Source organism: Equus asinus, chromosome 14, assembly GCF_041296235.1.
Source record: "Equus asinus isolate D_3611 breed Donkey chromosome 14, EquAss-T2T_v2, whole genome shotgun sequence".
Taxonomy (NCBI): Eukaryota; Metazoa; Chordata; class Mammalia; order Perissodactyla; family Equidae; genus Equus; species Equus asinus.
This window is the reverse complement of record NC_091803.1, coordinates 30,632,753-30,648,414: the sequence shown is the minus strand read 5'-3', so window position 1 is coordinate 30,648,414 and position 15,662 is coordinate 30,632,753. Positions and strand designations below refer to the sequence as shown.

At 39.9% G+C, this 15,662-nt stretch overlaps 2 protein-coding genes across 5 annotated transcripts in view; one reads left to right on the top strand and one right to left on the bottom strand.

Annotated features, from left to right (window-relative positions):
• The window catches only part of METTL9 (methyltransferase 9, His-X-His N1(pi)-histidine), a 43,858-nt gene extending 28,196 nt beyond the window's left edge, over positions 1-15,662 (top strand). For 2 of the 4 annotated variants that reach the window (XM_014864757.3, XM_014864755.3), the window contains exon 5: positions 13,459-15,662. In XM_014864757.3, the coding sequence (XP_014720243.1) occupies positions 13,459-13,661 (203 nt within the window). In that variant the 3' untranslated portion in view covers positions 13,662-15,662. Of the gene's footprint in view, positions 1-13,455 lie in introns of all 4 variants that reach the window. The other 2 variants (XM_014864756.3, XM_014864754.3) reach the window with 1 other exon arrangement.
• IGSF6 (immunoglobulin superfamily member 6) lies at positions 3,069-11,536 on the bottom strand. Its single transcript, XM_014864758.3, has 6 exons — positions 11,375-11,536; positions 7,876-8,235; positions 6,476-6,582; positions 5,756-5,803; positions 5,314-5,394; positions 3,069-4,133 (listed from the first exon to the last, which is right to left on the bottom strand). Exons 1-6 carry the CDS (start codon positions 11,445-11,447, stop codon positions 4,077-4,079), a joined length of 726 nt encoding a protein of 241 aa, XP_014720244.1. The 5' UTR covers positions 11,448-11,536; the 3' UTR covers positions 3,069-4,076.

Here is a 15,662-nt window from a genome sequence, read left to right as displayed (position 1 = left end):
GCCACTGTTGTCTGCTCTGGTTCTGCGAGTTTGGCTTGTTGAGGTTCCACATGTGAGTGAGATCATACCGTATTTGTCTTTCTGTGTGTGGCTTGTTTCACTGAGCATAAAATCTTCCAGCTTCAGCCATATTGTAGCAGATGGCTTTTCTATCATATCTTAGAATGGATATTACACATACTTACACAAGCAGTTATTTTTGTGTGTGTACCAATTTTTTAACCATTTGCCTTATTGGATTATCTTAGTGTTTCAAATTGTTTCTACCATTGATCTTCTTAGATTTTCTTGATACACAGTTATGGCATCTGCAAATGGTTTTACTACTTCCTTGTTATTTTTAGACTTTTTTTTTTTCAAAGTGAATTGGTAGTTAATTCCAGAAAATGTTAACAAAATGGTAGACATTTTTGTCTTGGTTTTGACTTTAATGAAGAAATACTTCTACTTTAAATATGATGCTGTCTTTTGCCTTGAGCTTGCTGTTTGACTTGAGATACATATTTTTTTAAATCCTGTTTTATTAAGAGCTTAAAAAATCAGGAATCAATGTTGAATTTTATCACCTATGTTTTCAACATCTGTGAGATAGTCATCCTGTTTTTTCTCCTTTGACCTATTAAGTCAATATATACTTTTCTAATACACATCCACCCTTGCACCTCCAGGCTTCGATGGGGTCGTCTTCTTGTAATGCATCACTAGAGTGGATTTACAGAAATTCTAAATAAAAATATTAGCATTAATATTGTTAAATGATAGTTGGTCTGTATCTGATCTTTTATTTATTTGGAGGATATTATGTTTGTCATGTTTTGGTATCAATGTTCTGCTGGTTTTGTAAAAAAGAATTTGGAAATTGTTTCTTCTGTGCTCTGGGACAGTTTAAATCCCATTGTGGTTATCTGGTCTTTGAAAGTTTGGTAGAATTCTCCTGTGAAACCAGCTAGCCCTGTGCCTTTTGAGAGGTAGCCCTTGGCACCTTTGTCACTTTCTTCCAGGGTCGTTGTTCTGGTTAAATTAGACATGTCTAGTCTTAAAGCTCCTGTTGGTCTAAATAGAAATAAGCAAGACTGGCAGGACTGTTTGTGGAGGAACTTGGGCTTTAAGGGCTGACCTGTGTTTGAAACACGGGTCAGCCCTTCTCCCTGGGCCTCTCATTAAGCTAAGTATTTCATCTGTAAAAATGGGGCTAACACCTATCTTGAAGTTTGTTGTATGGATTAAATAATGTAATTTAGAGGATAGTGCCCAACCATGTCTGTCTCAGTGTTGGTATTTGATACGTGTTAGATTTATTTCATTCCATTCTATTCTGTTACTTTGTTATTCGTAGTTTTATTTATCATATTTGTTCACAGTTTGAAATGTTTGTCAATGTGGTTTAGATCTGCCTGTGAAACCCTTTTAACAATAAGCATCATAATTTGATGTCTGCGTTTTAACTTCCCTCGAAGTCTGTGCCTTCTCCATCGGTCTGTGTGACTTGACCCCACGGAGACTTAACTGTATGTGTTAGCCAGGGGTTCAGATTCTCTCCAGTCTTCCATAGTAGAGAAAAAGAAATTACTCATTGTGAAAATCCTGTTGGTATGTGGTTTAAATGCCCTTGTCTGGAAGGTCGGTGCGTAGACACTAGAACTACGTCTGTGTCCATTTCCATCTTTGAGTTGTTGTCAGTATTTTTATTGTCATGGGAAATTCAAATCTAAACAGACAGCTATAGCTTAGTCATTTTCAGCGAAAATTCGGGATGCTCACATAGTAGGAAAATTAATACCGTTAGGGATTCAACAGACAGTCCTTATGGAGAAGAGTGAAGGTTGATGGCTAGAGTGTGAAGTATGCTTCATATCTCAGTTGAAATGCTGAAAAAATATTTTTCTATAGAAAGATTGTTCAGTTGTATTCATATAAAGGCATTTGAGAGCCTACTGTGTATCAGGTAGTGCTAGGCAGTGCAAATACAGGGATAAATGAAAACGTTCTTCTAGTCTTAAAATCCTTACAGACTAGTCCAGAAGACAGATGTAAACAGGCGTGGCAGGATAGTCAGATAAGAAAAATGACAAAGCACTATGTGTTTAGAGAAGGAAAGACCCAATATTGACTGCTGGGTCAGTTACAGGAGGTTTCATGTAAGAGGTGACATATGAGCTGTGTTTGTGTCTGTGAAGTGTTTTCCCAGGTGGAGGGAACAGCATGTGAAAAGCATGAAGTGTGAACAGAGTGAGGTTGTGGAAGGACAAGTTCAGCGTGACCCAAGGATGGCCTGCAAAGAGGCCTTTGACTGCAGTAGTAGAGCGCTCAGTAAGTGTGGTTGGCTCGATGGATGAATAAAAGAATGAATGTTGTATATACATCAGGCACTCTTACATCTGACCTGAGGGACTGGAACTGCTTTCCTTGGGAAAGTGTATTCCAAATTTCAGCTCAAAAATCACTCTTTGAAACACAGTCCTTGTTTGCATTGGGAAAGGCTTATTCTGAGTCAGGTACTAGTTTATCTTAGGGATTTTGTCTCCTTGTTAGTTACACAAAGAACAGTATATTTTCAGCCCCGGAAGTACCAAAAGGTAATGAAATGAAAAGTAAATGATCTATTCCAACACTTCTTCTATTCACCTACATGGTGTCAGCATTGACCCTTTTTGCCACCTGGTTTAGAAGTTCATTTATTTCATCCAAGCCAGTGGTCTCAAAGTGGCGGTTGTGTACCCCAGGGAGTACGCAAGGCAATTTATTTGGGGCTATAGGAAGAAAATATCAGCATTTTTTTATATCACTTTTTATGCTAATTGTTTAATTTCTATATTTGTGTATAAGATACACAAATATACAGACATACATACATAAATATGCATCCACTTTACAAATACACAACATATGCACTCACACACACACAGATATACATACATACACACAAATAAAATGGAGTTATATGCTCCCCCTTCCCATTTTTCTTGGCACATGTGATTAGAAAGGTTAGAGATCACTAATTTAAACCATGGATCTTAAAATATCTTAAAATTCTGTCTGGGTTTTGAAAATAAGAGTACACCTCACTTAATATCAGTTTAAAAGAAACACTTTAATGAAATAAACATAATAAGTTGTAATTCATGTTTAATAACGAACACATACTTGTGGGTAGTTTAAATAGATTCTTTTATGCCAAAGTAGCTTTCAAAGAACAATCCATAACATGTTTTCTTAGTAAGATGGTAATGAATTCCATAAACATCTTTGCTGTGCTCAGCCTGGTATCTGATGTTTCCCTCCTAAACTGGTTAAAAATCAGTATTGCAGAGGCGCCCTCAAGGACGGTGCCTTGCCCACTCCTACCCTGGTGCTATTTGGCACAACACTGACATCTAGAGTCGGTTGTGGCTTATTTGTTCTGAGGTTTTCTTTGTTTAACCTTCTGCTTTGGATTTTCTATATTGTAGCTATCGCTTTCTTACTCTCTTCTCTTCCAGTCTTGCTTTTTATTGGCGGCATGATGTAAGTGATTTTGTATACCCTGGCAGGAAAATGTGCACTATACCATTGCCCCATGGCAATACCAGAGGAATCATTTGCTCCAAGGTAGTTTTCAAGATGATTTTCGCTGACTCAAATGTTGGCACTTTCTTTCCTCCTAGCCTCTTTCCCCCTTCCCTCCTAGCTTAGTCTAACTGGTCCATCACGCCCACCCCCCGGGATGCAGTTCTTCCGCTCAGGGCATGTGGTGTGGTTCCAGACCTTCTTCAGGGTAGCAGTCATCACGCACCTCGTAGGTTGAGTGAAATAAATAGGATATATGTTCTAAAAATGGAAGTTTGTGAAAATGTTAGACTGCTTAGAATTCTCCTAGCAAATTAGGGCAGCATTTTTCAGTTACATTTCGGTGGGTTTTAGTATTTTGGTAATTACTGTGAGCTGCAGTTTCCTTATACTCTGGCTTCCTTCCTTGTAGCCAATTGTCTTTTCCATTGACCTTTGGTTGTTTCTTTAAAACCCTGTTGGGTGTATGTCCATTAATACTGCATAGAAGAGTTGGATTTTCAGTGACTTAAATGAAAATTAAAATATTTCTATGGTCTTTCATAGTTGGAGAGTACTCTTCTGTTTTCATAAGTGTTGTCTTTCTCCTGCAATAGTAAATAACAAGCCATATTTAAGGTTAGATAACCAACGATGCCACACTGCGAGCAACATGTAAACCACAGTGCCATCTCTCACTCTGGGACATAAGTACTCTTCCAGTAATCTTAAAGGTCAAGCTACCATTTTCCCTATATTTAGAGTAAGATGTGGGAACTGAAAATTTATTTTCTTATTCAGATGCCATTGTCAAAGCCCTGGCTTAGAACATGTGACAGTTCTTCCTTCCAGGCACGTCTTCAGGCCACTTAACTTTGCCTCTTTGCTGAAAAAGGTGCCCCAGCCTCAAGAAGAAAAGAGTATGAATAGGCATTTTTAATTATTCAGGGTGGTGTCTTAGGTAATTAGACCATTTCTTTACATATTTGTCTATATATTGAAGGATGAAATGACTGTTTAGACAATATTCTTTCCTGGGTGAAAATCCTTTTTAAAAGTTGGATTTAAAAAAACACACCTCATACCAGAAACCTGTTGCATTTGCCCTCCTGGCTGCTGTTTAAGAGGAAAATATCCTTAGTCGTATTTAAGTTCATTATTTTGTATTCATTTTAATTTAAATTTGAGTGGTCTGATCATGCATCATGGAAGCCGAGTATCTACTCTACCAGCTCTAAAACAGCGTCTTGTTTGAAAAACCTGTTTATATAGGACTTTAACCAGACACTGTCAGAATGTATTCTAGATAATGTATTCTTTCTACCATTCCAACGCCAAAGACTGAAGAAATACTGAATTTTTATTTCATTAGCTGAGTCTTTTCTAATGTGTTTATTTCTGCTTTATTAGCAACAAGTAATGTTTTCTATATAATTTGACAAATGTTTGCAACATCTACTTAATGCCTACTACTACACTGCTAGATACTGTACAAAGTAGCCTTTAATCCACAAAAGCAGCCTTGTCTATATTGAAAACATTGCCTGTATCTGGTGTGTTTCTGAAAGATTCCACGTCACTAAGATGCCAGCCTGGTCTCTAGTTAATATTATATCAGATGTCCTTTGTTATGTATTTATCAAAACAGGTTCTATATGAAAATGCGTTATATGTGAAAGTCCTCTTTCAGACTTTTCTAATGATTATTGATGGCTTGTTGGCAGCTTAGTGTTTTTAGTCAAACCTGCTTTATATCTGCATTAAAGCTTTTTGCTGTTTCACACTTACAGGTTCTTGGCTTGTCTCCACGTGTCTCTTACTATATAGTTCTTGAGCAATTTCCCGAAAAATACGCCGAGCGCTCTTCTTCTATAAATACAAAAGAGAAAAAATGTCTCTCTCCCTTAGGGCTAGAAGCGATGCTTGGTGTACATCATCAGAGCTTTGTCTTCTTTCCTGCCATCAGTCTCCAAAACCACCCCAACCAGCACATCTACCTGCCATTCACTCTTGTATTTTAAGTACATTAAGTAGAATTTATGGTTGAGAACTATCAAATTTAAATGACAGTTTACCACTGGAGATTCTCACTGAGTTTCTCAGCAATAGGACACAGCATCCAAGGTTGAAAGTCACCATGGTGTTCTCTGTGTTTCTTAAATTATTTCAGATTTGAAATAACTAGAACCAGCCACAATTTAGAAGATATTTTACAAGCGTTGGTCTGTACCTTTTGTGAGTCCTCTGTTTCTTTGTTTCTTAGAGTGTTAGATTTCGACTGTCAAGAAGAAAAGGAAAGTCTTATAAGACACTTTGTGCACTCAGAACAATGATGGCAGCTATCTCATACCATAATAAGATTCAACTAACATAATATTTAGATGATATGCAGTAAGATTTAATAATTTTCATGTCATTTCTGAGATTTTACTAATAAAATAACTCAAACTGATGTCGATTGTAGGATTTATAGTAATCCTAATATAACACGTATGTTCCCCCTCTTATAGCCTATAAACAACCAGAAGATATTCTCTCTTAAAAACTTCAGGCCTTTAAAAAATAATTTAAGGCAGCTTCTGATCTCTTTGTTAACCCCTTTTTGCTCTTAAAAGCTATTCTTAGGCCTTTCATAGATAACATTAACCCTCCTTCCCCCCAGCAGAAAGATAGCATATCAGATGGTTATAAAGAAGAGTCTCCTATTCCCATATTACTGGGTTTTAAGGAGAAAACACTATAAATCGTGTACTCTGGTTAATAATAATTTCAGTGAGGAAAATGTCTGCTTTCTTCTGCAGACCTCTCCTGCAGGTGATCTCTCCTGCAGGTGCACAGGAAGATGTTAATTAGGTGAGCTATTTGTGAGGCTCACGTGTAGAGAGATGAGAGTTATTTTCTTATGATAGTATTCAAGGCTGTTGGGACAGCTGAGACAAATTTGACTTACCTTGGAGAGAACTATGAAGATGGCGAGGACACCAGTGACGTAGATAGAGAGCAGTGATAAGAGAGCTATCAGGACACTCTGCATTTCCTTACTGAGAACCTTAATTTCTTTGTCACAAAAACAGAGAGTCTCAGTCACGATTGAAACGTTATCGCAAACACACGTTTGAAGTCTGACTGCAGCTGCCTGTCAGAGGGGACATGAACTGCCTCTGCTGGCTCTTCACCTGAACATTGATTCAGCGTCTCTTGATTCAAAAGACACTCAAGTGCATGATATAATTAAAGCCAGTTCATCAGTTTTTAAATATATTATACCAAAAATGTTACTCATTTTTAAAACCAAAAATTTTTTTAAATTCAATTAATTACTGCTCATGATGCTAGGAATCACTTTTTATATAAAGCATTTTAAAGTTAGATGAACGTTTTAAGACAGTTTGTTCAAGGGCATTTAACATTTCTTTTGGTAGAAATGATGTAGAAGTGTCACCAAGAATCTGTTTATGGAGTTAAGATATTTTCCCATGTGTTTGTTAATGCTGCTATTTATAGCTTTGAGCTGTTTCATATCCATAACGGAATACTGCGGTCTGTAAAGAACCGAGAAGGCCATACACTGAGAACCTTAGTGCTCACTCATACTCAGAGACAGGCATTGTTACATCTGCCCCTTCTTCCTAACAAGGTTTGGGAAGTAGAATTGTTGAATCCGTTTTCACATTCTGAATTTCTCCCTCCTTGCAGGAGGTATCCTGTGCTCTAGGTAGGGATGGAGTAACATGCCGTGTCTTAAAGTACCTGATTATTTGAAGGATAAAATACAATTCGATTTGTAATTATTATCTGGATACCTGTACATTTCAACTAAATATCCCATAGATGCTTATCCTGTGAACTCAATTTAGACAACATACATGCAGAATGAGAGGGTCAGGGATCCCCCAGTGGATTCTCCCCAGATTTGTGTTTATTTTCCATAATGCATATTTTGGGAGGTCCAGTTTATTGATTGTTTATGCTTCTCCAGTGCTTTGTTCTGGATGGTGCAATACCAGACCGGTTCCTAAGAAACCTGATAGTGAGTCCTTGCAGGTTTCCCTTTGGACTTGGTACATTACACAAGCACTGTAATATACAGAAAGGAGGACATAGGTGGTCCACCTTCACTAGTAAAATCTGGACATTGAGAGAGAATACAGCACCCAACACAACCCTGACTTTGTGTCTTTGGAAGCTGGGAGCTGGAGTCAGAGTAGTTCTTTAACCAAACTTCCTGTTGGTTTGTGCTCAGGTCATGCCTTACAGATTTATCTCATAATTTCTGTATATGAGTAATGTAAAGCATTTAAAGGGCTGAGCAAAATGTAACGTTCTGGAAGAAAGCCTCAAGTGACTGACCTCTAACCACCAACGTGGTCCCTTCTCCGGTTCGCTTCGCTCTCGAGTCCCTTGAACTGGGAAAGGCTATTCCACAGATGTAGATTGCACTGTCATTGAAAGCCAGTCTGTTTACAGTGAGAGAAACTTGCTTTTCTGCCAGGGCTTCCCTCACTACGAATTTGTCCGCCTCACTTCTGCATCCGTCCAAGCAGAGGCTCTCAGGCTGGTAAGCACCATAGCGAAACCACAGGCTCACTGGGGGCTCTGCAGGGCACCCCGCTGTGGAGAAGGAACACTTCAAGGTAACGGCCTCTTGAGTGTAGTCCACTGTGAGGTGACCCGGTTGAGACACAGAGACTTTACAGTCGCTCGCAGCACCTGTGGGACGAAGCAGACAGGCTCTGTGGAGCGGGTTTCTCAGCCCCCTTTGCCTCTGTTTCTATTTTATTGGCATTTTGGGGCTAGAAGACCCAAAATTCTTTTCTTTTTCTTATCTTACTCCCACACGAACAAAACTGTAAAAATAGACACCAGTGGTCCTCCCTTCTGCTCCCCATGTTCCCTGATCTTAACCTGCTGGTTTGCCGTGATGTCTTGTTCCTTGGAGATTGTCCCAGAGAGGTTCCGTGGAATTCGTGTTGTGAGCAGAGATGGCAGCAGATCTGGAGTCAGAAGTTTGGGGTCCACGTGTACACTCTTTTCACTTACCAGCGTTCCTTTGATCTCATGCAGATCACTTAATCTCTCAGAGCTTGTTTCCTCATCTGGACCCTGGCCTCACGGGAGTGTTGTATTCAACGTGGTAACGGATATCAAAGCCCTGGGTGCAAATACTGTTGTCCATGATGGAGACATGAGCAGTAGGGATTGTTTTTGTCTTGTGGGTTGGGGTCACTAGGAATTCATGGCAGTCCCAGTTGTTCCTTTGTGAGCCCGGTTGTACCTATGGGAAATGTTATAAAAGGCCAGGCGGACGCCTGGGGAAATGCAGCCCTGGCTTAACCTGTGCCGTCTTTGTTACTGAGCAGAGGCCTGACGAGCTGCCATGCCACGGCCAAGCGAAGTTGAGTTCTTCCTGGCGCTTGTACGCTGCTTTGTAGCTTTTACCTTATTCGATGAACACTATTGGGATAAAGGGCATAGGCTGGAGTTTGGATCCCAGCTCTGCCAGTTCTTAGCTCTATGGTCTGTGCATCTCGGTTTCCTCATTAGCAAAATGGGGATAGTGTTAGGCACCTCGTGGGGTTCGTGCGAAGTTTAAATGAGACCATCAACACATAAGAAGTATTTACTTGCCTAAACCATAATAAGTATTTAATAAAAGGTGGCTATTTCTGCTGCTGCCGCTACTCCTGTTCGCACAGTTTCAGTCACCCATTTTAGCGACAATTGTGGAGGTCTCAGCAAGATGCTAGCAGGGCCGGGACTAGACACCCAGTCCAGTGCTCTCTCCACCCTGTCGTGCGGCTTCCCAGGTTACGCAGGTTGGGTCCCCACCTTGGCCTTCAGATCCCAGGCATGTGAAGCTGGAAAGCCACTTAGGTGTTTTAAAATGGGGAGACCTGCCCTAAACTCTTTTTGGGGCAAGGAAGGCCCTGTGTAAAATAGTATTGGTTCAGACAAATTGGAATTTTTTGCGAGTTTTTAGACTGACTTCTGCCTGGTTATTATATGTTTCCAAATAATTTTATTTGTCTGAGTTTGTCCTTTTTGCTACTGTAATTGAAAATTGAAATTTAAAAGTAATCCACGTGGTCTGACACTTAAGGTTCAGACGGGCTTTTTTCACTTAACATTTTTCTTATAGGCTGTCTTGTGAGGCAGATCTATTCACCATGTTTTAATTTTAGTGTTTGTAAAACTTGGGAGATGAGCTGGGAGCTTTTTAGTGACCTAATAAGTGCAAGCTAGACAAGAGGGTCAAGTCACCTGGAGAAGACCAGCCGGTTTCTCACAGTCTTTAGCTGACTGAACCTCACATCTCCTCCCTAGAAGTACAGAGAGACACTTTGCAATGTATAATGATCATTGTATGTCGGAAATCTGAAATGGAATGGGGCCTGCCAACCGCAACAACGGTAACCAACAGTGTCTCGATCTCAAGTCCTCTGTCAGATAGGTTTTTACAAGGGAAGCTGACTTTTAACACTTTTCTTGGAGAACTAATGTCCCAGGATAAAATAACTATTTGCAACTTTGGAGTTTCCTATCTCCGCTTATTTCTCGCTTTCTCTGCCGTTAGTCTGAGTTGGGAGAAAACCAGCTGCAGCAGTTTCCTATGAGAGCGCAGACTTGTGAGGAAACCGCTGCTACCTCCCCTCAGCTGTTAGGCAACATATTAGCGAAAAGGGGAAGTTGGGAGAAGGGGTCACACCACCGCCCACTCCTGTGAGCAGTTTCTCTTGTAGGACTCTCTGTAGGGTTTTTTTTTTTAAACACAGTACTCTCTGAAAAGGTTGAAAGTTTGTCTCCTTGGCGGAAGGAATAAAAAAGATCACTGTCCTGTTTTTAAAAGCAACCTAGAAAATAAATAGAAAAGTAATTTTTGATACTTAAAAAAAAGGCTTATTATGGAAAATTCAAACATTGGCGGAAGTCGCCGCCTGGCCGCATGAGCTCCCGGCCGCATGAGCTCCCTGCCGCCTCCTGACTTCGGCGCCCTCTTGTTGCGTTCTCTCCCCCACCTGCTCCTTCACTCTCACCTGTTACGAATTCCAGATATTTGTCTGCACATCTTTCAGAATATACTTTTAAAACCTACAGATTCTTCTTTAAAATAACACCAATTAAAATAGTTTATGAGTAATATATACTTATTAGGAAAAAATAGAATATTACTGAAAGAAGCAAGGAATCACCCATAGGCCTTTCACCAAAAAAAACCACTGTTAACATTTTGATATATTTCTGTACAGATGAAAAAAAATTAATTTTGACAGCTTTTACCCCCTTCCCTGCCCTCTGATTCAAACTTTGTGGGCAAATTGGAGAGTCTTAGATTTATCAGAACTATGTTGAGATTATTAGAACTGTGATGTAGGAAACACTATATCTTCCATAAGGAAAAAACAGATATAGGCAGAATTTAAAAAGTAAGATATATTATGAGATGGTCGTTCTCTGTGTAAGGAGCCATTGCATTTTGTTTTTTTTTAATGATAAGTACTTTATAGAAATTCAGCTTTTCAGAAATACTGTTCTTTGAAAATATTCAAGTATTGTTTAGTGCGTGGGAGCTAAATTGTCGATGACTAGCACATGGGATTTTCAGGATATTTTCAACTGTTTGGTGAGGGGCTCTTATCTAAAGCAGAAGGAATTTTCAAAGTTAATATAAAACTTCTCAGCTATTTTATTACCTGTTTCTCTGGGGAAAAAGGAAACATCATGTTAGACAATTTCCATAATTTTATACATTTAAAAATTAATCTCTAGGTGCTTAAAATATAAATGCATTAGGTGAAAAATAGCGATTGGTTTAAATAGAATGGAGGAGAAAAAAGAAAAAGAACCTTACCCGCATAGAATAGAATCAGATTGATTTCCAGACCGAGAATGATCTTGCCTCCATTCACAGTCTCCATGTCCATCTGTCTGTGTGTGTGTGTGTGTGTGTGTGTGGTGGGAGAGTGTGTATTTGAAGAGAGCTGGCTTTTTTTTTCTTTCTCTTTTTAGACAGGAAGAACTGAAGAGAGGAACTCTTATTAAGGAACTGTCATCAGGAACTTTCTGAAATTGTGTAAAGATTGTTTGTAACCAAATGTCACGATTTAAAGTTGAAATTTTAGCCTGGAGCATGTTTCTAAATGTTCCTATGATAAATTCTTGGATTTTACAGATCCTCATAGGTCTTCGATGTTTTGAGTGAGACTTTGATTTACATGTAGCTCATGCAAAGGAGTACTGTTTGACAAATAATTCGTACTTTAAGTTTCCAGAGGGGTTCTGTCACCGGTCCTGGGGCAGCTCCTGTGTGCCCAGTGCTGGACCGGTAACTGTTGGAAATCGAGAAGCAGCAGCAGGAGGTGTCTTCACATAGAGACAAGAGAAATTAGTGAACCAATACTTCATGGTACAATGAAGAAATAAGTTGTATGGCTTTAACTAGTTGTACCCCAGTTTTGTGTAACCCATTTTTAATGTGCTGTGAAACAACTGTGTGGGCCCTCAGTTGTGTGTCTGTCATCCCCCCATGACCCCCAGCCCCGTCGCCAACACGCTGGGAGATGTCGTCAGGTTCTTCTTTGTAAGCAGGAGAAACTGACTGGGGCTGACTTAAGCAGAAGGGTTTGGGAGTAGCTCACACAGTCGGTGGGAGAATTGGAGAACCATGTTTAGGGTCCACAGCCAAGAAAAATGCCCCAAATCGTGCTATAAAACTGGTCTGAAAAGCATACTGCTGCTGCCAAGCACTACATGCCGTGGTATGGGCCACACTGTCGATAGTACCACTCAGCGCTGCCCTACCCGCTTGGTCTCAAGCCAGTGCTCCGCTCCCCAGAGAGAGTCCACGTCCCCACTTCTCTGGGTACGAGCTCTTCCTTCCAGGTGAGTGTCTGAGTTTAGGTCACGAGCCTGTGCCTTAGCCGTTCGGGCGGGAAAGCTGCTTCCCCAGGCTTCGCCTCCCACTAAGACTCAGAGAAGAGGGCGCAGGTGCTGAACCCTCTTTCTGTTTGCACCCTGGGCACCTGTTCATTATGTATTTGCTCATTTATGTAAAGCTATCCTCAATCTGAATTTAGTAACACTTTTAATATACGTATATATTTTTTACATCATCATAGTACCTAGAAGCATCCTGAAGTTAATACATAGCATTATCCCTGTGTATGTGTCTACAGTCAGTGCTTCGTGTGTATGTGAACTTAAAGACCTTATCTAACCCCTGAGCGCCTCAGGCCTTTGGTGCTCATAGGTTTAGAAATGACTGACGTGACTTCAGTCGCTCTTCCAAGAAATGCTAGGTTGATTCATCTGTTCTAGGGTTCTACCTCTCTCTGGTCCTGGAGCTTAACTTTTATAAAATTGTTCTGAAAAGTTAGGGAGTAGATCAACTTCCTTTGAAAAACACACTGATGATCTGTTTTTATAAATTAAAATCCTTCATTAGCCTGTTTTCCGCCTGATAAACCTCTCTAGTTAATACATTGTATAAGCTCACACTGTAAGTGCTATATTTTCTTGCATTTATCCAGAACCCTCTTTCAAATTTTATATGTTACTGTCTGCTTCAATATTACAGTATTTAATGAGCAGTCTTCCCAAACCATTAACCATTACACCCCAGGCAGTCTAAGGGAGGGTGGTATCCGAAACTCTCCGAGAAGGTCGTAGGATGGGCTCTGGATCCAGATAAACCTGGGATTACGTTTCTGCCTGACGCTCGTTAACCTTGCAAGCTTGGGCAGGTTCTTCAGCGCTTCTGAGTCCGCACTTACCTGTTTGTCCTCTTGCCTCGGGGGCTCCCTAGGAGATGATTCATCAAGGCCCCCAGTGCTTGGCACACACCAAGTCCTTGACAAATACTGCTCTTCCCGCTTGTCTCTTTAAATAGCTTGTTGGTTCAAGGATTTAACTGAATGTTTTTATTCGTTTTAGTAGGTGGCAAGTGGGAGAAACCATCAGAAATTTTGGAAATCAAGGGACAGAATTGGGAAGAACAAGTGAATAGTCTGCCTGAAGTTTTCAGAAAAGCTGGGTTTGTTATCGAAGCTTTCACCAGACTGCCATACCTGTGCGAAGGCGACATGTATAACGACTACTACGTTCTGGACGACGCTGTCTTTGTTCTCAAACCAGTATAAACACGTGGAGGCCCGAAGTCTTCAGAGTCCACCCCAAGAATGTACACTCCAGAGGAGGGGCTGCATTTGTGATTATGTGAAGGGAGGACCTTTGGGGACTGCCGTTCTAAATATCATGTAGGAATTTAAAAAGCCAAAATACTAATTATTTCTTTGTAGTTTGTAAAAGGAGTGTTTTTAAAAAAGAAAAACCCAACTCTTTGAGGATTTTTATCAACTCTTTACTCAGTAATGCAGGTCACACTCCAATTAAGGAAGATATTTTTTATACTTCATTGCAGTAGGAACTCATTCCCAGTCAAAGCAATAGTCGTGACTTCACGTGAAACCGATAGATATGGATTGTTTTTAATAAAATGAAGACTGGCAATAAAGTTGTCCATTCGCTTGCAAATATTGGTTATAAAGGATAGTCACTGATACTCTTTCATGTTTAGAAATTCTTTCTGTCATTATTCAAGAAAATGTTTTTAATCACGCTAATAAACTTTTTTGGAGATGACTTTGGCATCATGTTTGAGTTAATAAAAGGCTCCCCCAGTGTCTTTTATTGCTTTGGCTTCAGGGGTGCCCAAATATAGCATTAAGTGAAAGATGCAGTCAACTTGAATATGTAGTAAAGGAAGGCTTCAGACTGGGTGGGGGTGGGGGAGGTTATTGCAGATTTCAGCACACACTGAGGCAGTCTAGAGTAACCCTCCAAAGAACCTCATCCAGGTATGCTTCAGAGACCACCCGCCACTCCCCAGGTCACGTTGCTTTGGGAAACACAACATGCTGGGTTCTGACTTTGTAACAGCTTACATCCTGCACTCAGAATTTTGTTTTTCTGGGCAGTCTCAGGTTCTCAGAATTGAAACATTCAGTTGTGTCTACTGACAAAACGCAACCTAAAAAATGTTTTAATTTACTTCTTGCTTTACACTTGTATACCTCTTTCCCAGAACTTGGCTCTTCCTGAAGTCCTTAACTGAGTTATTTGCAGAGAATATGGTTTGAAGACCCTGTCAGACTCATGCATTCTAGAATCTGTGGGTGCCTCCAACCATATTCCCAGAAACACTGCAGTAGAGGAACTCATTAGCAAGATTAGTAACCATTGTGGATATTCCAAAGAGCAGAGCACTTAACAGAATCTAAAATCTCAGTAATAACAGATCCTGATTTGAGATTGTGGTTATTAACAATATGTTATTCTCACTTTTTCTTTTTTCACCCAGGTGTTGCATTAGATATTCTCATTTATATGCTCATAAAAGTCGTCAAATCAACACATTTACTGCAACACCAGGGTATAAAGGAGAATTAAAGCCTTGAGAAGAATTACTTTATTCATTAAGAGCAGCGTTCCCACATCCTCAAACCAGTATCTTCCACTGTTATTGTGTAGACATAATAAGAGTTGGGTTATGTGATTTATGCAAAATTGTAATTGGTGCGTTCTAATGCTTTTTTCCAGGAATTCAAATAAGTGCAAATACTTAGCACCCTAGATTGTAAAAATAGAAGAAATGAGTAAACTTAATGTAGTTCTTGTACAGTTGTGTTTTGCTTCTTTATAAACTGTCTGTTGTAATCAGGGGTTGCTGTTTAGACTGTCGAAAAAGAGTGTAAGAGTGGTGGATGTTCAAAGAGGCAGGTTGCCCAAAAGTGTTTCACAATTTTGAAATTGAGAATGAATTTGATGGTCTATTTTTTTAAAGAACTCATTCTTTACCCAAAAAAAGAGAAAAGCACAGACATTTGTGCATTTCACAGATAAACAGTTTCTCAAAATCTGAAGTTCTCTGAAGACCAGCATATTAACAGCTTCATTTTATGGTGAAAATTTAAACCAGCAAATCGGCTCACATTTCCTATCTGGTCTTGAAAGCCTTGGTGATGTGTTACCGTTCCGCTAGATGGCAGTGTTGCCTACCGAGTGTCAATGGCTTTTTTTTCCTGAATGGAATCATGTTTTTCCCCCCAAAGTCTAATAAAGCTGCCTTCTTGTCTGCACCA